This window comes from Pogona vitticeps, chromosome 3, assembly GCF_051106095.1.
Source record: "Pogona vitticeps strain Pit_001003342236 chromosome 3, PviZW2.1, whole genome shotgun sequence".
NCBI classification, from domain to species: domain Eukaryota; kingdom Metazoa; phylum Chordata; class Lepidosauria; order Squamata; family Agamidae; genus Pogona; species Pogona vitticeps.
This window is the reverse complement of record NC_135785.1, coordinates 198,164,411-198,184,412: the sequence shown is the minus strand read 5'-3', so window position 1 is coordinate 198,184,412 and position 20,002 is coordinate 198,164,411. Positions and strand designations below refer to the sequence as shown.

Genomic DNA, 20,002 nt, shown 5'->3' with positions numbered 1-20,002 from the left:
TCCTCTCCACTGTATGTCACGACTTATTCTTAATATTCTGTACAGTGGTGGACAGTTCTACGGAACTGGGGCACTGAGTGCCGGGGGGCGGTGATATAACCTAGGTGGGAGGTCCCTGGCACTTAGTGCTTAAAGCTACAAAGTTTCCGAAGCTGCTTTGCTCAGGTGCAGATCAACCCATTAGTGTGAATTCACAGAAGACCACTCAAAGAACCAGAGTTACAGGTAAGTAACCTCTTTTCTGGCATTTGGAAACTAGTATTCTGAGCAATACCCTCCTACACTGTGGCCTGCAAGATGGGCAGCAAATAGAACATTATATCAAAGCAGCAGCAGCTTTGCCACAGAATCTGTGTTATTTGGATGCTGTGAGACTGCATGGCTCTCGTTTACATGTCATGTACACGCAGGGGAGTACAGATGTAAACCTTGTATTTAAATGTTTATTAGAATTCCTATGACCCACTGATACGTGTTCAATTTATAAAGCAAGAATGCATACAGTAATTGTAAATGGTCAAACCTTAACTAATACATGATCCCAAGTGTGTCCTCTTGTTTAAAGAATATAGGAAATGCCTTGCCGGACCAGACCTAGTCCAGCATTGATTTCATGAATTCCAACATACGGTATGCTAGATGGTCCACTAGAAATTAGTCAGCAGTCTCAGTATTTTATAACAAAATGCTCAATTATTGCCCAACTTGGTGACGAGAAAGGACTTATTCCCCCCCCACGTTCAATCTTTAAGCCTTTAGTGCCAGATTCCTCTCCCTATAATGCTTGTTATGCAATTTTCAGCAGCTGCTATGAGCACATTATCAATGGTTTCTTTTATATGTACTCATCAAATGACAACTGTGCTTTCAATTCCAAAGAATGTAATTTCAATAAATCACATTTTTTTCAAGATCTACAATTCTTACTGGAAGTATGTCATTAAAAACAGAAGCCAGAATGATATCCTCACTCCATTGTCAAACTACATTTGCATAATAATTTCCATTGTTCTGCTTTTAATTCCACCTTTCAAGTTGGCTGTCTGGTAAGCATTAGTAAACAGGAAATGAAGCATGTAAAATGCTTAGCATGTATAGGGCAACTTACATATGTCTGCTCAAAAGATAGTCACACTGAACTAAACAGAACTTACCCTTTGGTAAATGTGTATATGATTGCAGCCTTGGATTAATTACTATGCTATATTGTTACGTGCCGTCCAGTTGACCCTGGTATATGGCAATCTTATGAATGAGTGATCTCCAAAATGACCTGACCTCAACAGTCCTGCTCAGTTCTTGTAAGCTCAAGGCTGTGGAATTTAGGGAGTAAATCCATCTCATAGTTGATCTTCCTCTTTTCCTTTTGCCAGCCACCTTTCCCAGCATTATTGTCTTTTCCAGAAAATCTTGCCTTCTCATGATGTGCCAAAGTATAACAATCTGAGTGTTGTCATTTTTTGCCTCCAGAGAGAGTTCAGGCTTGATTTGTTCCAGGACCCACTTGTTGGTCATGGGGGCAATCCAGGGTATCCACAAAGTTCTTCTCCAGCACCACGTTTAAAATGAATCATTTTCTTTTTCCTGTCAGCTTTCTTAACAGTTGAGCTTTTCCATCCATGCATGGTGATTGCAAATACAAGAGTATGGATGATCTTGGTCTTGGTCTCCAGTGACATTCTTACATTTGATTATCTTTGCTAATTTTGTGATTGCTGCCCTTCCTAGTCTCAGCTTTCTGATTTCTTGGCTCCAGTTGGGTTGATTATTCCTATGAAATCAACAATGCATTCATTAAAATCTCTTATTGAATACAAACATTTAGCAAGAAAGATTCTGGTATCTCATACATTGCATTTTCTTTCCATAATCCAAGTTCTACAGTTTTAGTACCTGGCCAAATACAGTTGGAGCTGGGGCACAGCAGCAAACCAATTGGGACATATGGAAAAGATACCCTGAGGTTCATCTTCCAGTAGTGAGGTGCTCACTGTGGAAAAGCACCCCATAGCACTTAAAGCACTCTCTGGGCAGTTTATAATTTAATTATGCAAGCTACACATTTTCTCCCCAGTGAGTTGGGTACTCAGTGTACGTACTGACCTCAGAAGGATGGAAGGCCAGGTGAACCTCAAACCTGACCCAAGGGATCAGACTCTGGTCACAAGCAGAGTCTTGCCTGTAATTCAGCTGCTGCACCGTGAGGTGCCTCATGAGGAAATAGTACGAGCCATAAAACTGTATATCAAATAGTGGCATAGATTGCCTGTCCTGGATCACCTGACTCCCAGGACTGGAAGGTTGCTAGTCCATATCTGTATCCTGGCTTGAAATGCTAGCAGGTCTCTAGTCACTAGTCTTGGTGCCATAGGAAGAAGGTTGTTGGTGCCTGACCATGTAGGGATCAAGTGCTACAGTACGTATCATTTCCCACCTGTACAGTAAAATTATATTGGTTCTTCCAATGTTAATAGAATTTTCCAAATAGAAGGGGCACAAAACAACAGCCTGTTTTCAATGTGAAGCAGTCTACTTAAAGAGTAGTCTGAAGAAAGAGCTACCTATCAGAATGCGAAAGACAGCCTCAGCTGTTCTACTTAGCCCTCCTTCTCTTGGAAGATGGAGCTCTGAGAATCTCAGAGATTATTCTGCATTATATCTGCTAAACTGTGCTACTACCCTCTCGTGTGCTGACGAATCCTACCCATTGCCAGTGTTAAAACAGGATTCAATACACAATTCCGTCAGGAAAAGTGGGCCACTGATTTATCCTTTTGCTTCGGGCAGAAAAATGATTTAATGCAGCCAATTGCTATGCAGGAAAATGTAGGAAACACATAGTTTATACTCTCAAAAACAGTTTTGTGCACCACTGTAGTCCAACAACAATAAAATGTGGCACAGAGGGGGAGAGGAATCTGGAGGGGAGTTAAGATTGCAACCTTGAACCCCTTTACTAGATACTGTCATGTCGAATGGGTGGGCTTGTTTTTGAATATACTGTTTGTGTGGTTATAATCCCTAAAGATTAACTGATATTAAACTATCCACATTCCTCCTTCCTATGTTACATACAAGTGTCAGGACGGATCCAGCGAGTGCTCCACTGGAGTTTGTTTTAAAGGCACACTGAAGCTCTAACCTCTGCCAAATTTACAATACTCCATAAATTTTTTTTAAAACTACAGTGTTCTAGCTTTCTGGTGGAGATTTTCTGTCTGTGTGCAATCTGGAGCCCTACACTATAATTTACAGTTTATGCATAAATCAGGATTGTCTCTACAAACACCTGTGCAGAATTTGGATTTTATTTGCCAGCCACCATAGACCCTCATGGGGCAGGCCACAATCCAGGCTCTTCACCAAATCCTTCTGACCCCTCTATGAGGCTTTTCAGTTGATGGGGGATGAAAGAGAGAGAGAGAGAGAATGGAGACCCTGTATCTTTCATTGGCACCTTCCCACTCTGCCCCGGTTTAGAGACTATTACATACCAAGTCCACTAGATGGAGATACTGTACCAATCTCTCTCCTCTCTAGACTGAAGACAAAGAAAGCTGCGTGGTCCTTGCAAAACTGGATGGCTGGAGTTGGGCAGTGGGGGCTGGGGATACATTTATTGGACGGTTAAATATTAAAAACTGGCATGCTTTAGAGTCCTGCCAGATCTTTCTCTGAACTATGTATTGCACAGTTTGAGGTGGTGTGAGAGCAACAGAAATGTCCAAAAATCATGCAGAGCAAGTGCTGCACATAGCATAACATCTTTCTCTACTCTTCTGATAGATCAGGGATGCCGTGTCTCTGTGTGCCTTGGTTCCCAAGACAAACAGGCACAAACATGCTTCAGCACAAGGCAAAGGAGAATATAGTGGTGACTGGTAATCCTTTGTCCACAGAGAAAGGGAAAGACAATTCATTCCACCTCATTTCCAGGTAAGGAGAGGAAAGGCTCCTGTCAGCTTCTGGTTTGGAGATTTCAGTATCCAAACAAAACAAAACAAAACACACCAGTATTGGTTGCCTTGTTTTTAAGTCTGCCAGCTCATTCTACGACAAATTTCTAGCAGTACTTGAGGGGGAAGGGAAGTGTGCTCCTTGTACACTAACCAAAGACATATATTTAACTTCAAAATAGTTGCAGTATTTGGAATGTGGTATAAAATGGATCTACATGGTGAAACAATGTAATTGTAAACCCTCTTTATACATGCTTTGATTATATATATATATATATATATATATATATATATATATATATATATATATATAGCACAATAGATTTCTTACATGAAAAAGTACCATATCATGAATAAAATGTGACATGTTTGCACACGTTGCTTCCAGATGTTTTTGTTGTTTTGCAACTGCCTTGTTTCATTCACACAATTTTGCAGAGGTTCCTGAGGACCCCTTATTTCATTTGCAGCTCTCCTATATCTTCCAATAATGCCCCACAGAGACAAACACAAAACAGCAACACAGTGGCTGAAATCCTATTGCACAGTTACACAAAGTGTAATGTTTAGATGCCAACTGCCATGAGTTAAGAAATCTCTGTCCACATTATCTAGTCTGTTCCGATTCACACCACTTGGTATGCAATAGAGAATGCTTACAGAGATTCAACTTCTGGCAATTCACATCTAAACCTTAGACCATTTGTATAACTACACAACAGGGTTTCAACCAATGTCTTGAGGAGCTCTCTATCTCAAAGCAACCCAGGGAGTGGTATATTCCATTTCAAGACAGTGTTGCTTCTGTGGAGGCCCTTTCTCAAGAAAATTAACTCAAGCTGTGATCTCATGTGTTCCCTTCCCACTGCATCTCCCTATGCTTTGCTTTGGGTGCTCTCTATTTAAACAGGACTTACTCATCCACAGTGCTGGATGAACTACGAGCTTCATTAGAAATGCTGTCCCACAACACTACATTGCCACTTGACAAAACATGATGCAATTATGTTAGACTTTGTAAACCTAATTGTTAGATTTCATGGGGGAGCAAGGGGCAATACAAAAGCTTTGCTCAGACTTTGCATCCACACATACATAAAGTAAAGGGTGGGGGGCAGGCTTATCTGATATTGGGATATAATGCCAGGCTGCTGCATATTAGCTAGAATCTTTGGAAGTGATGTCAACGGGCTAAACACAATTTTTAGTCCCAACTAGAGTTCCCCCATTGAATTGATAGGGTTCGTTAAGCCAACACTTAGCAATTAATTCACAGGGTCTACTCTAGTTGCGACTAACATATGGATTTAGGCCATTGTGCACAGGTGGTCCACATATTCAGAAACTCAAAATCTTGTGTAGAGATACAGCATATCACAGAAGTGAGTACACCACCTCACATTTCATAAATATTTGGCATATCTTTTCACGTGACAACACTGAAGAAATGACACTTGGCTACAATGTAAAGCACTGAGTATACAGTGGTGCCTTGCATAGCGATCGCTCCGTATAGCGATGAAGTCGCTTTGCGATGGACTTTTTGCCATCGCAAGAGTGATTGCTTTGCGATGGTCCCTATGGGGAAATTTCGCTTTGCGATGATCGCAGGGAAGCGATCATCGCAAAGCCCCCATTTTCGGCCAGCTGATCGGCGGTTTCAAAATGGCCACCGGGTAAACAAAACGGCCGTCCGCTGTTTTGCCTTGCTTTAGAGGCACCGAAAATGGCCGCCCCTATGGAGGATCTTTGCTTTAAGGTTAGTTTTTAGCCCATAGGAACACATTAATCAGATTTTAATGCGTTTCTATGGGCTTTTTAATATCGCTTAGCGATGAAATCGCTTAGCAGCGATTTTTGTTGCACGGATTAACATCACTAAGCGAGGCACCACTGTATAACAGTGTAAATGTGTTGTCCCCTCAAAATAACGCGACACACAGCCATTAATATCTAAACTGTTGGCAACAAAAGTGAGTACACCCAAAATTTACAATGTCCAAATTGGGCCCAAGTAGCCGTTTTCCCTTCCTGGTGTCATGAGACCCGTTAGTGTCACAAGTCTCAAGTGCGAAGAGGGAGCAGGTGTTATCACTCTCACTCTCTCAGACTGGTCAATGGAAGTTCCACATGACACCTCATGGTAATGAACTATCTGAGGATCTGAAAAAATAGTTGCTCCACATAAAGATGGCCTAGGCTATAAGAAGATTGCCAAAACCCTGAAACTGAGCTGCAGAATGGTGGCCAAGACCATACAGGGGTTTAACAGGACAGGTTCCACTCAGAACAGACCTCGCCATCATCAACCAAAGAAGTTGAGTGCCCGTGTTCAGCATCATATCCAGAAGTTGGCTTTGGGAAATAGACATATGAGTGCTGCCAGCATTGCTGCAGAGGTTGAAGGGGTGGGGAGTCAGCCTGTCAGTGCTCAGACCATACGCCACACATAGCATCAAATTGGTCTCCAGGGCTGTCGTCCCAGAAGGAAGCCTCTTCTAAAGATGAGGCATGAGAAAGCCTTCATAAAGTTTGCTGCAGAGAAGCAGACTAAGGACATGGATTTCTGGAACCATGTCCTATGGTTTGATGAGACCAAGATAAACTTACTTGGTTCAGATGGTGTCAAGTGTGTGTGGTGGTAACCCAGTGGGAAGTACAAAGACAAGTGTGTCGTGCCTACAGTCAAGCATGGTGGTGGGAGTGTCATGGTCTGGGGCTGCATGAGTGCTGCCGGCACTGGGGAGCTACAGTTCCTTGAGGGAACCATTAATGCCAACGTGTACTGTGACATACTGAAGCAGAGCATAATCCCCTCCCTTCGGAGACCGGGCCGCAGGGCAGTATTCCAACATGAGAACGACCCCAAACACCTCCAAAATGACCACTGCCTTGCTAAAGCAGCTGAGGGTAAAGGTGATGGACTGGCCAAGCATGTCTCCAGACCTAAACCCTATTGAGCATCCGTGAGGCATCCTGAAATGGAAGGTGGAGGTGCCCAAGGTCTCTACCATCCACCAGCTCTGTGATGTCGTCGTAGAAGAGGACTCCAGTGGCAACCTGTGAAGCTCTGGTGAACTCTATGCTGAAGAGGGTTAAGGCAGTGGTGGAAAATAATGGTGGCCACACAAAATACTGACACTTTGTGCTCAATTTGGACATTGTCACTTAGGGGTGTACTTACTTTTGGTGCCAGTGGTTTAAACATTAATGGCTGTGTGTTGCGTTATTTTGCGGGGACAGCACTTTTACACTACAATGGCTACTAACTGTATACTAACTGTATACTAACTGCTTTACATTGTAGCCAAGTGTCATTTCTTCAGTGTTTCACATGAAAAGATATACAGTACTAAAATATTTATGAAATATGAGGGGGTGTACTCACTTCTGTGATATACTCCGTATGTACAGAATCAGCCACTTTCAGAGGTGAAGAACAAGGTCACCATGGTCAGGATCAGCAGAGACAGTCCCATTCCCCCATCTGTATATACATTTAGTGTAAATGTGAAAGCAAGTTCTGAACAGGGCTTTACTGAACATGAAATCTGTTGTAAAAGGGGCCCCAGCCACACTGAGTGAAACCCAAAGCAAAACAGACATCTCATTTGAATCCAATGTATAAAACCTGGTTGTGAGCAGATCAATATTGCTAGGAATAGATGTGATTCAGGTGGTCTTACTGGATCCCAAGTCTTAAATAACACCCACTGGGAATGGCTGCCACCACTACACAGCCATGTTCTGTTTGGAAAGAGCCAAGCAGGAGCTGGTTTTCAGGAAAGCTGGTCTCAGCTGTAAAAAGATACCTGTTCCTTTTTAGGCACATTTTCCCCTGTACCCACTGTGGACATCAGTATCCAATCTTTCTTGAGATTATAATGCTGTAACAAAATGATTATGTAAAAATCCAGCAAAAGCTCATTTTTTTTCTTAATGTGCCAGTATCTCACATTTGAAATTATAACCCACCCCCATTTCATTTATTCAGGAGAACAGTTTTAACCTTTTTTCAAATAAAAAAAGAACAATTTTTGTTTTTTCCAAGAGCACTGGGCTTAAAGACTTCACTTTAGTGTATTTACTGTTCCTCATTGCTGCAACTGGGACAATCAAGAAGAATACCCATTTCCAGTAAAAGAAAACCTGTTCAACTAAGTGCCAGTTAATCCCAGTTAATGCAGTGAGCTTAACATTTTAAGGATTTTCACAAGGTGGTCAGAAGATTTATTACAATAGAATAGTGATCTGGGGGCTTTCAGTGCTTTGAAATCTAAGATAATTTGGGGGGAAAGCAAAATGTACAGGCAGAATAATGTTGTGAATCTTGTCCTTCTCTCAGGCACTGTGATATGTTCAGCTCCAGCTGTTCACTGACCTATGGAAATAAATAGTTGGTTAAACTCTAAATCAGAGTAGGCAGCAAGGAATTTTTTATTCCCTCCCATCCCATCCAGAATTCTCCCCTTGATACACAAAGTCAGACTGCCCACTTGGCTTAGGTGGCAAGAGAATGGTTAAAAAAAGTATGTTAGGAAAAAGTAGTTTCGATTCTCACCTCCCTGATAGCTAGCTAGATTAGAGGACCCTCTGAGTTCAGCTGGAGGCAGGACTGCTTGTGTTTGTTGTCTCTACTGTGGATATCTGTTCAACCGGTACAATTAGCATTATTCTACTCTACACAAAATGTATTTAGCTTGGAAAATAAGCCTCACTGAAACCAATATGCATACTGTGTTGCCTAAAGTAGACCTATTGTAAAAGAAAAGGGAAAGGCCATAAATGCAAAAAGGCCCCAAGTTCAGTCCTAAGCATCTCCAAGGAAGGCAAGAAAATGGTCCTGTCTGAAACCACAGAGATCTAGATGGGCCACTGGTCTGTTAGACTTATTATTGAGGCAAATATGAGCACATCAGTTACTACCATGGGTCACAATTCTAGGTCGCATTAACAGAAGTACAGTGTCTACAGCACGTCAAGAGATCTGTTCTCCTTTGATCAGATCTCATCTGGATCACTAGGTTCTGTCCAGGGCCAAGGCTGACGAGCACCACCTACCCCCCCCACCTTTTCTCATTCCATAGTGACTGAAGACACTTTGTCTTCACTGTTTTAACAGTTCCTCTCCACCTCAAGACAATGTTCAAATCTGGAGATGCCCTGAACATGTGGATGTTTTCTTCTTGTGTGTGTGGATGGTACCATTTTGGCTACCTAAACATACCTGAACATTGGAAATAGGACCAATGACATTAATCTGAGTTTATTTTCTATCTCACCCTACAGTCCAATATACCATTTCATCAAGTGTAACACAAAATGAAACAAAAACTTCCCTCCTTACTGTTTATGTTTTCCCCCCAGTTTGTATCACATGAATATCTGATAGGATGATTCATTTGTTGAGTCACAAACCTGTTGAATGGCCCTGGAAGCAATGTGTATTACAGAGGGGTTCCAATTCCTACCTCTCCTGATCTGTTCATTATTACTCTTTGGATACAGCTCTGCATCAGCCCCTACACCCATCTCACAGTCTGCTTATTTAATCTAATTCACTCCGTAAACTAGAAAGACTTCACAAGAGTCTTACTAAATCCAAGACAATGTGTCTTTTGCATTTCTATTTTCTGCAAATTTGCTTACCTTATCAAAGAAGGAGATTACAATTCTCCCGACTTTCACCGATTGTGTTACAATGTCTTTTCTAACAACTTTCCAGAGACACACAACTCCCTTTTAAAAGGCAGGCACTTTGTTAGTCCTGTTCTAGCACAGCAGGATCTTATTTACTTTTAAATGAGTTTTTTAAAAAAGTTTCTGTTATGTGCAGTCAAGTTACTTCCAACCTGTGGTGATGCCAATCAGGTTTAAAGGTATGTAAGATATTTAAGGAGTGTTTTAACCATTGTCATTGACACTTAATCCACTACTGCTCCCTGGGTCTCTCCCCTCCCCCAAATAGATTACCATGATTTTGGAATGACATTCCCTGTCCTCTGCTCATTCTAGAATTACACAATTTTCTTTACAGAAGCCTCTTTTAAGATCTAAGGCCTATGGTAGGTAGACATTTAGTCCAGTCGTGTCTGACTCTAGGGGGCGGTGCTCATCCCCGTCTCCAAGCCGTAGAGCCAACATTTGTCCGTAGACACTTTCCGTGATCACGTGGCCAGTGCGACTAGATATGGAACGCACAGCAAGGCCTATGGTACCCAAGGATTATTTTTAAATTTTTTGTTTAAAGACACTGTCTACACCTGATGAATAAGATCTACAAACAGCATAATAAATGTGCTCCTCTTCGAGGTGCCACTGAAATCTTTGTGGCTTTTGTTGAAATGGGGCTGCCCTTCTGTTGCACTTTGACCTCCATTTATAGAGCAGGACATTTTTAGCTTAGTAAGCTGATTATGAAATGGCAGAGCTTCAGAGGAAGACATCCCATTTAAACCTCAATGCATGGTGAGACAGGAAGTGTGTATGTCCAGCCTTATTTTAGACCATTTGTGAATATCAGTAGCGTATCCACATTTCCCAGATTTTGGAACTAGTGGGGTCATTCCTATACCAAAGCTTGGAAAAGTCACTTGATGTAAAGTTACTTGCAGTCATGCTGACTGAGGAATTCTGGGAGCTGTAATCCAAAAAAAAAAAAAAAAAACAACCCACAAAAAAACAAACACTTTCCCACACATTTTCCCATACATAAAAAAGGTGAACAAACATATCCTTTGGACATTGATCCATCAATACTGAATGGTGAGGATGTTCAGATTCTTCACAAATCTGAAGACTACGAAATAAATGGTTTGTCAAAAAGAAGTCAGTAGTGTTTGTCTGAGGGAATGCCACACGGTTGAAATTTAAATTGGATATATGAATGTAGTTTTGCTGCATGATGAAAAAAGAACTTTTCATTGCATGGCATATACCACGACGAGGTGTCTGTTGTATAGACTGTGAACCTCAGGAAATATTTCCTGTTCCCAGATAGTGCCTGGACCGGGATACAGTATCTTGTGTAGATTCTTCTACAGTTTTCTTCCGCCATCTTATTAAAACTTACATTGGAAAACTGAAGCAAATTATGTGATGTTTCATGGCTTGGTTCACATCTTTGATTTTGTGGAAAGAAAGTATCTCTGGAACTAGCTCTTTCAGACCAATCATGATGAAAAATTACCTTTTACTGATGAAAAAACTGCAACCTAGCACAAATCTCAAGATTTAGAGTTGGAATTGACAGTCAATTGTATATTCCACCTTTAGCAGTACATGTGGACTACAGCAGGGATAACCAGAAGGGTCTTCTGAGGCCAGTTCTTTTCTATTTTACTTTCTTTTATCAATTTTGACATTATACAACTGAGAAACAAACAACAGTCCCCCCCTGCCAATCACTTTGGGCACTAAGATGTTACTGTTAGTATCAGCTGATGAAACTATCTTCTGTTTATCACTCTGGCCAAGAAAGGGGCACATGTCATTCGGACTTTGGTACTTTTGTAAATTGGGAATGTCTAGTGCTAAATCACAATAACACCAATATAGTTGCATTCAACAGCACTTACTCAACATAAATAATCTATGCACAGATGTAACACTGAATAAATTATAAATTTTAAATACTTCGGCATCTTATCTTATGAACCCGCTATATGGAAAAAATTGTTTATAATGCAGGGCTAATGCCCCTTTATTCAGAAATAAATCTCACAGGCATCAAGAAAACGTGTTCCCAAGTTGTGCATGGAACAACACCCTGAATGTTTTTACAGTTCTAAATTTGACAACTTTTCAGCCCATTCATTTTTTCCTCTGAATGAACAATGGCCAGTCTGTAACCTTGAAAAACTTTAAAAAGAGTCTTGTGGAGCAGTGGTCAGATGGCTGTACTGCAGCCAAAACTGTGCTCATGCCCCGGGGTTCAATCCCAAGTAGCTGGCTCGAGGTTGACTCAGCCTTCTATCCTTCCGAGGTCGGTAAAATGAGTACCCAGCTCGCTTGGGGGGCGGCGGCAATGTGTAGCCTGCATAATTAACTTGTAAACCGCCCAGAGAGTGCTTGAAGCACTATGGGGCAGTGTATAAGCAGCACACTTTTTGCTTTGAATTTGTGGGGAAACAGTTGCTCAATGTTTATAGGATGCTAAAACATGGGCTGTAATCATTTGATCTCTTTGAAGTTTATCTAGTTGCTGAAGTTTTATTCTAAGTTCTTCTGCCTTAAGGCATTTCTGCACTGCTTTGCACTGAAGCTGGTCTTCTCGTTCATTCAAGCACTTATACACTAAGCACTACTTTTCTACTAGCTGAATCCAAGTCATATGCCTGACATTAAGGTCTGCCAGAGCAATCAGATCTTTTAAACTTATGAATAATAAATATAACATTCTTATAGTTTATTCTTGGAAGTTCTCAATATATGTGGTACATTTTAATTGAAAAGGCAGATTAAGGTTAAAGATTGGGGAAAGGCCTCACAACATAATACCAATGTGGTTTTTAACTGTTTTCTCTGTGGTATTATTATTTTACAACTGACCGCGGGTGATGACAGTTTTTTTTTTTTTACAAGAGCTTAGACTCTACTTTCTGAGGCAGGATTTCACAACAATTGTACAATTTGCTTTTTGTGATGGCAAATTGTCATTTTCTTTCCTTGAATATTAGATCTGTATATTCATATAGAAGGTAGGATACCTATTAAACTGGCTACAGTATGTTAACCCTGGTCATTTATGGCGAAGGCCTTAATAAATATTGTTTTATTAATGTATACTGTTACATATTGATTTTTCTACTTCTGCATTTCAATTCTCTCCTGCCCCACTAATTTCAATCACACTCACCCATCCTTAAAACACATAATCTGTTTTAATAATAATCTACCAAATGAGATATTTCATGTATTGGATGACATGGGCAAAGAAAATTTATGCTATAGTAAAATCTGATAGTTTTTAAGATACCACAATATCTTTTTGCCCCCTGAAACATAACCTAGCTTTCCCTTCTAGAGACTGCTTTCTTGCTTGGGTATCTTTTGGGTTGGGAAGATCTTACTGTCCTAGCCCTCTCTTTAATTGCTCTTACATGTACATTTCAGACTGACTCATCAGTGACCGAATCAGAGATACATTGGCTCTTAAGGGACCTCCACTGACATCAACAAAATCTAATTCCAAGGAAGTCCAGAATCCTAAAAGCAAATGTAACTGCAAGTCCCTGAATTCACAAGAACTTCATTCTGGGAAAATATGTTTAGGATCAAGATGCAAGCCTCATAAAGGAAAGTGGTTGTTTGTTTTTGCTATTATGTGCCATCAAGTCACTTCTTGATGACAATTCTATGAATGAGCCATCTCCAAAATGTCCCGTCCTAAGCTGCCCTGCTCAGCTCTTGCAAACTCAACCCTGTGACATCCTTTAGGGCAGTGGTCCCCAACCTTTTTGACACCGCAGACCAGTTGGAGGGGCAGGGTCTGTGCATGGGGGGGCACGAAGCGGCAGCACTCGCTCACATGGGCACTCGTGCGCGTGCACGAAGGTGTAGGGGCGCTCACATGGCACGTTCACACACTCGTGCACATGCACAAAGGGGCGGGGGGCACACACTCGCACGTGTGCGCGAAAGGGTGGGGGCAGTCACAGGGCGCATGTGCACATTCTTGAACATAAGTGAAGGAGTTGTGCGGGTGGGCATGCAGGGGCGGGGGGAGATCTGTCTCCACGGCCCAGTCCACCCAAGGCCACGGACCGGCACCAGGCTGTGGACCAGGGGTTGGGGATCCCTGCTTTAGGGACTCAGACCGTCTCATAATTTGGCTTTCTCTTTTCTTACTGCCTCCCACTTTTCCCAACATCATTGTCGTTTCCAGAGAATCCTGCCTTCTCATGATGTGCCCAAAGGGTAACAATCTCAGTTTTGTCATTTTTGCCTCCAGAGATAGATTTAGTCTAGGGGCCTTCTTGTTTATCTTTCTGGCAATCCAAAGTATCTGCAAAACCCTCTTCCAGGATCACATTTCAAACAAATCAATTTCTTCCCCACCAGCTTTCTTAACTGTCCGTCTTTCACACCTATACATGGTGATTGGAAATGCAAGAATGTGGATGATATTGATCTTGGTCTCCAGTAACACATCCTTATACTTGAGTATCTTATTTAATTCATTCATTGCTGCCTTTTCTAGTCTCAATCTTCTTCTTATGTCTCAGCTTCAGTCTCCATTTGGACTGATCATTGAACCAAGGTATATAAAATTTCCAACTATTTCAATTTCGTCATTGTCAATGCTAAAGTTGTGTGGTTCTTTTGTAGTCCTGATTTTTGTCTTAACATTCAACTGCAGTCCTGCTTTGGAAATTTCTCTAAACGTTGTTTCAAGTCATTGCTGTTTTCCGCCAATAAGATAGTGCCATCTGCATGTCTAAAATTATTGATATTTCTTCCACCAATTTTCACTCCTTCATCTGAATATAGTCTGGCTTTAAAACTGTCTTGCAGCTGCACTAAATGCACCTTCCAAAACCTTATGCTACTTATTTAAACAAATACATAAAGAATGGAAAGAAAATGGAAGAAAGTAGAAATAGATTCATTGGGTGATGCATAAGCTAAGAATAAAGCTTTTAATGTACACAAAGCAATAAAAGCAAATGGCTTTTAATATACACAAAGCAATACAACAAACTCCACAAATGAATTACTGTTTATATGGCACTGTCAGCATAACATGTAAGTACATAGCTTCCATTCTCTGTTATTAATTCACATACTGTTTTGTAATGGAGAAATTGCTTTCAAAGTAAGGTAATAAAATTATATTTGTAAGCTTATGGTTGGTGCTTTGAAATAAAATGAAGGTATGGTGTGCTTAGCTGGTGTTTCATGGACAGATTTACTTGTGCTAGACTAGAAGCAAACTCAGATGCCTCTTAAAATTCCACAAGAAACAACTCTATATTAATCACAGCTCCAAATACTTTCTTCAAAATGGCAACATATACTGATCTTCAGTGGCATCATATAAGAATAATTTTTAAAAACTGTCAGGGGAGTATTATGTGGATCTGCTGCAGCAAATGCAACCAAGAGTCCTCCAGCACCTTAAAACCAACACATTTATTATAGTATAGGCTTTCATAGACTTTCACAGCTTGCTGAATGGATGAATGCTGGAGCGTCTCCTACCAGGACAAGACTTGGGTTGGACCAGCTGGAAGTCATGTAATAGACTTCAAAATGAATTAGGAAGGTCAAAGAATAATCAAGTAAAATGGGGCTACCTGGATACAGGATAAATTTTCTGTGACTGTGGAGAGATTCAATCAATGCCACAGTTATGTCGCACCTCATGTATTAAAAGATGTCAGAAATAGCGAACACTATTGAAGTAGCCTGCTCCTGGTCAAAAATTGTCTAATTATTTTAATATTTTTTACTTGTTTTTAATTTTACCTATATTCATATATGTCCATAATTTTAAATTGTGCAACGCTCTGATACAAATAAAAGACTACAGCTCACGTCAGATGTATGCAATTTTATCGATAGCCCACTGAAGCCAACTCCTCCTTTAGCTCTATAGATTCAAGTAAGTCTCCTCTACTTGTGACTTACTACACTAAAGTTAGTCACAGCTAGAGTAGGCCCATTTGAATCAACAGATTCAAGGAATTGACTCTCCAAATCCCCACTGATTCAATGGCTCTACTTTAATATAACACTATAATAAGGAACAGGAATTCAGCCATATCAAGTGCATATGGACAATAGTCAGGGGCAGGGATGGGACTGCAGACAGTAATGTCAGAGGGAAATTATGTGTAAGAAGTTTGTCATTAAAATTACATTATTAACGCTGGCCATTGACAAAAATGTTGCTTAGAACACAATTAAGATACCGGCTATTCTTGCATTTGTATTTTGTAATGGCTCCCCCCGCTTTTATTACAATGATCCTGGTGCTAGAAAATTCCACTAACGCACGTATCTTTTTAAACATTTGTATACCTATCGTTTTTAGCTTCTACATATTGTCTTTTTAGCGATGCAAGCCGCCTTGGGTTCTTTTTTAAAAGAAAGGTGGGATGAAAATATTATAAATAAATAGTAATAATAAATAGTGATCAGAACCTTCTGCCCAGAAGAATCTCTGGAAGAAGAGCAGAGCATCTAATTTTTCTTGTTTTATAATAACTACTTTAATGTCAGCGACATAACGCCCTGAAAGGGTGAAACGGTTCCCCGCTGTTTTTTTTTTAAATCGCGCTATTTCTGAGGTCAGATTTGTACGCGTCCTTTGGCGACCTTTATTTCTATTCCGTTTGTAAAAGCAGCCAATTCCCCCACTTCCCCTCATGGGGATGCGAACTCTTGAAGAAGTGGGAAAGGACCTGTGGATTTTAAATAACTCTGATGGTTTTTCTCTTTCGGCAGAAACACGGGAAACCTATGCTATGATCTACTCAGCAGCACCAGCCTTCGCCTGCAGAGAGAGGCAAGACAAAAAGAGATACTGTGTACTGTACTGTACTCACCCCGTATCTTTTCTTTTTTTCCCTCTCTCCAACTCCCCTTTAAAGTTTTGTTTTTTAAATCGGAGGGCCGATTGCAAGCCTTGCTTTCCCCTTTAAAGCCCCGCTTCTTCCTTGGCCGGAAGCGGTAATAGGGCTTCAGTGATACAGGAAGCGGATGATTCCGGGACTCTCTCTTCTATCCGCGGGGGTAGCGCGCGAGGCAGCGGCAGGGCGGGGGAGGGGGGACAGTTGGGGGTTGGGGAGGGGGGAGGCGACGAGGAGGGCTTTCCTCTGTCGAGTCGCCAGCGAGGGCACTCGAGGGAAAGGTGTGGCGGCGGCGGCGGCGGCGGCGGCCCCTCTTCCTCCTCTTCCTCCATGGCGTGGAGCCGGCGGGGAAGCAGAAGGAGCCGGGGCTGAGTGCCCTGTCCGCTCATGGAAACCACCCCGGTGGGCTTGGCGGCGGCCACCGAAGGGGCGTTGGGAGAAGACGAGGAGGAGACCCCGCCGGTCATTTACACCATGGAGAACAAGCCCATCGTTACCTGTGAGTGACCGGAAGAGAGAGAGGGAGGGCGGGCAGGTGGCCAGGCGGCCGAGCTGGGTCCGCCGGCGGCTGTCTTGGCGTCCCCGAGAGGGACCCCCTCCGAGGAAGCAGGAGGAGCTGGGAGCGCCCAGGAGTGGCGGAAGGGCGGCGGGCGGCTGCTTGCTGTTGCTACTGCAGCCCCCGTGGGGGGGGGGGTCCTCGACTGCCCCTTACCGCGTAGCCTTCCCTCCTTGGCCGTAGTGGTCGCCTGGAGACGGGTGCTTGCCCGGAGGGAGGGAGGTCGGTCGCTCCTCCGCGTGGGAATGACCGACGCGTGCCTTGCCGAGTCTGGGGGCAACACCTTTCGTCGCCCGAGGCTGGGCTCTTGCCAGATCCGCCTTTTTAAGCCCACCTACTGTCACCTTCTCTGCTGGGAAGAGGTTTTTCCGAACAGGGTGCACCCTTGACCCACCCGGGAAGCGATTCTCTCTCTGATGTGGAAAGCCACGATATATTTCCACCCACCCACACCCAATGTATGCTTTGTCTCATTTGATGGATGGCTAAAAGGATAGAAGTGTGTAATGTCTGTAGTGTTTTGATGCCCCCCCCCAATGCACACCTCTTAACGCTGAGTGGTTCACAGTTCTACCTCCCCCATCCTTAAGAATAAAATAAATGGAGGAGAATCCCTAGGAGAACAGAAGGGACTTGCCCAAAGCCAAACTTTTGTGTATGTGGCAGAGATGGGTTTTGGAGGCATTGTGTGCACATTCCAGCGCATCTCAGGTGTGCGATATATAGGGAGCTTTAGGCTACAGGAGGTTTGCATAGCCAGGACTTCTGCTGCCTTCAAGCCACCAGCACAAGTGTTCTTGCTCTGGTTAAGAAATGTGGGGGAAGTTTTGCCCTGGAATTGTCTCCATTGAATTGCTGTCAAGCTTGGTTTTTTTTAAGCATGTGTTATAAATATGATTTTAACATGTGCATGTGAAAAAGAAAGTAGTTTCTTTTCCATCTCTTATAAATAAAAAAATCTTGACCAGTAAGGATGTGTTTGAAATTCGGAGCCTTCAGGAACATAAGTTCAAGCTAACAATAACATGAACATGTGTAGTTCTACTGCAACTCTATTTCCTCAGCCTCAGTTCTGTTAATAAAATGAGTATAGTAGCATCCCTAATTCCATGTGTTTGGGAGAATGTAGGTAATCAACTCATGTACTGTTCTACAGTCCCTGTTGCTGTGTAGTTGAGATAATGTGCATTTGTAGAGTACAGAACTGTTTGGTTATGGGCCAGTAAATGACTGCATTTTGGTGACACAGGACTGATTTCATGCAGCATCTTTGATATTCAGTGGTGTCTTGTAATAGTCAACTTTGGTATATCTGTCATATTTGTTGATTTGAAAAGTGAGTTGTGGAACTGATTCTGTGACCAAACTATTATAAAAAGCCATTTCAAGGTTACTTGGTTCTAATTAAACTGATCAGCTAATTAGCCAATTTGCTGATATGATATGCAGAGTTGCTAAAACACTTCATAGTGTTCAAAACTGCATAATGTCCCGGAATTCTTTACCATGACCCTAAAAATTAAGTATATTATGATGTGTATGAATGCTGGTTTATAATGGTTTACCTGATGCCAATTACAACATGTGGCTCAGGCACATGAACCTAAGGGCTTCCCTGCTCATTATTTATTTAGCATCTCTATCCCATCCAAAATCACAATATTTCATTACACTAGTCCTCTTCCTTTAGTTGACACTCTCTATAAGTAGCAGTGTTTGTGGTGCCATGTAGCTAATAAGGTTTGAATTTATGTGCATTTATCTGAAGCTTTAAAAAAAGTATCCCTGTCACATATTGGTTAACTTGCATACACTTTTCATGGTCAATATCTAAAAGCTTGAGTTACCTGCTAAATAATCTAAATACAAAAGGCTGTGTGTTTTGCCTTTCTATTCTGTGTAATTCAGTAAAAATGATTTAAGTCACTCCTATATTTAAAACTTGGCAAGGATATTTGCTTCAGAAAACTTAATACTGTACTATCAGTATTGTTCTTTGGTTTAATAATTTACTGTATTTTCATAAATTGATTTGAGATTTTAATTGAATATGCTTATTCAGGAGTACGTTGTCCTGATTTTAATAGTACCCACACCCAGGTAACTGTGGATAGGACATATCCAATGTGATATAGTAGATAGAGTGAAGTACTAGGACTCACAAGATGTGGATTTGAATCACTGCTCAGCCATGGAAACCCAGTGGAGGGCATGATGGAACTGGTAAAACTGCTTCTTAGATAAATCACTTGAGAATCCTTTTAGAGTCTCTATAAATGTGTTCTGACTTGATGGCACATAACACATGGAAACAGCCTTGGAACTGATAATTTCCTGGAACAAACAGCATTTCTCGAATTTTCCCTGCTTTAAATTCTTGGTTGTGATTCATTTATAAGAGTGTAAATTGGTGGCAGGAAGGCATTACTCAAAAGCTGCTGAATTTCTGTTTTATTTTTCCAAATTGCCATAGTCACTATAATCAGATAGGACTATAGGAGGAAGGAGAAGTTACTTTAAAATATACTTCTTAAAATGTTAATGCTAGACTGAGACTGATATTTTTCACATTTGTGACTATAGGTAAAGCAAATGCAAATTCTGCTGCTTATATACCGCCCCGTAGCACTTCAAGAACTCTCTGGGTGGTTTACAAGTTAATTATGCAGGCTACACATTGCCCCCACCCCTGAGCTGGGTACTCATTTTACCGACCTCGGAAGGATAGAAGGCTGAGTCAACCTTGAGACATCTACCTGAGATTGAACCCCAGGTCGTGAGCACAGTTTTGGCTGCAGTACAGCAGTTTAACCATTTTAGTCATCCACACCTTTTAAACTCATTTTAAAATCTTACATTCCCAATGTCAGATTTGTAACTTATTTTAAAACAGCAAAGTTGTGAGGCACTTT

At 41.6% G+C, this 20,002-nt stretch overlaps 1 protein-coding gene and 1 long non-coding RNA gene across 2 annotated transcripts in view; one reads left to right on the top strand and one right to left on the bottom strand.

Annotated features, from left to right (window-relative positions):
• Window positions 1–1,573: 1,573 nt before the first annotated feature.
• On the bottom strand, window positions 1,574–16,634 carry LOC140705679 (uncharacterized). Its single transcript, XR_013543605.1, has 2 exons — window positions 16,511–16,634; window positions 1,574–1,771 (listed from the first exon to the last, which is right to left on the bottom strand). It is a non-coding gene; the product is annotated as an uncharacterized LOC140705679 (long non-coding RNA).
• Window positions 16,635–16,773: 139 nt separating this feature from the next.
• Window positions 16,774–20,002, top strand: part of TRAPPC10 (trafficking protein particle complex subunit 10) — a 48,837-nt gene continuing 45,608 nt past the window's right edge. The window contains exon 1 of the mRNA XM_020783909.3: window positions 16,774–17,033. Within this exon, the coding sequence (XP_020639568.3) occupies window positions 16,922–17,033 (112 nt within the window). The 5' untranslated portion in view covers window positions 16,774–16,921. The remainder of the gene's footprint in view (window positions 17,034–20,002) is intronic.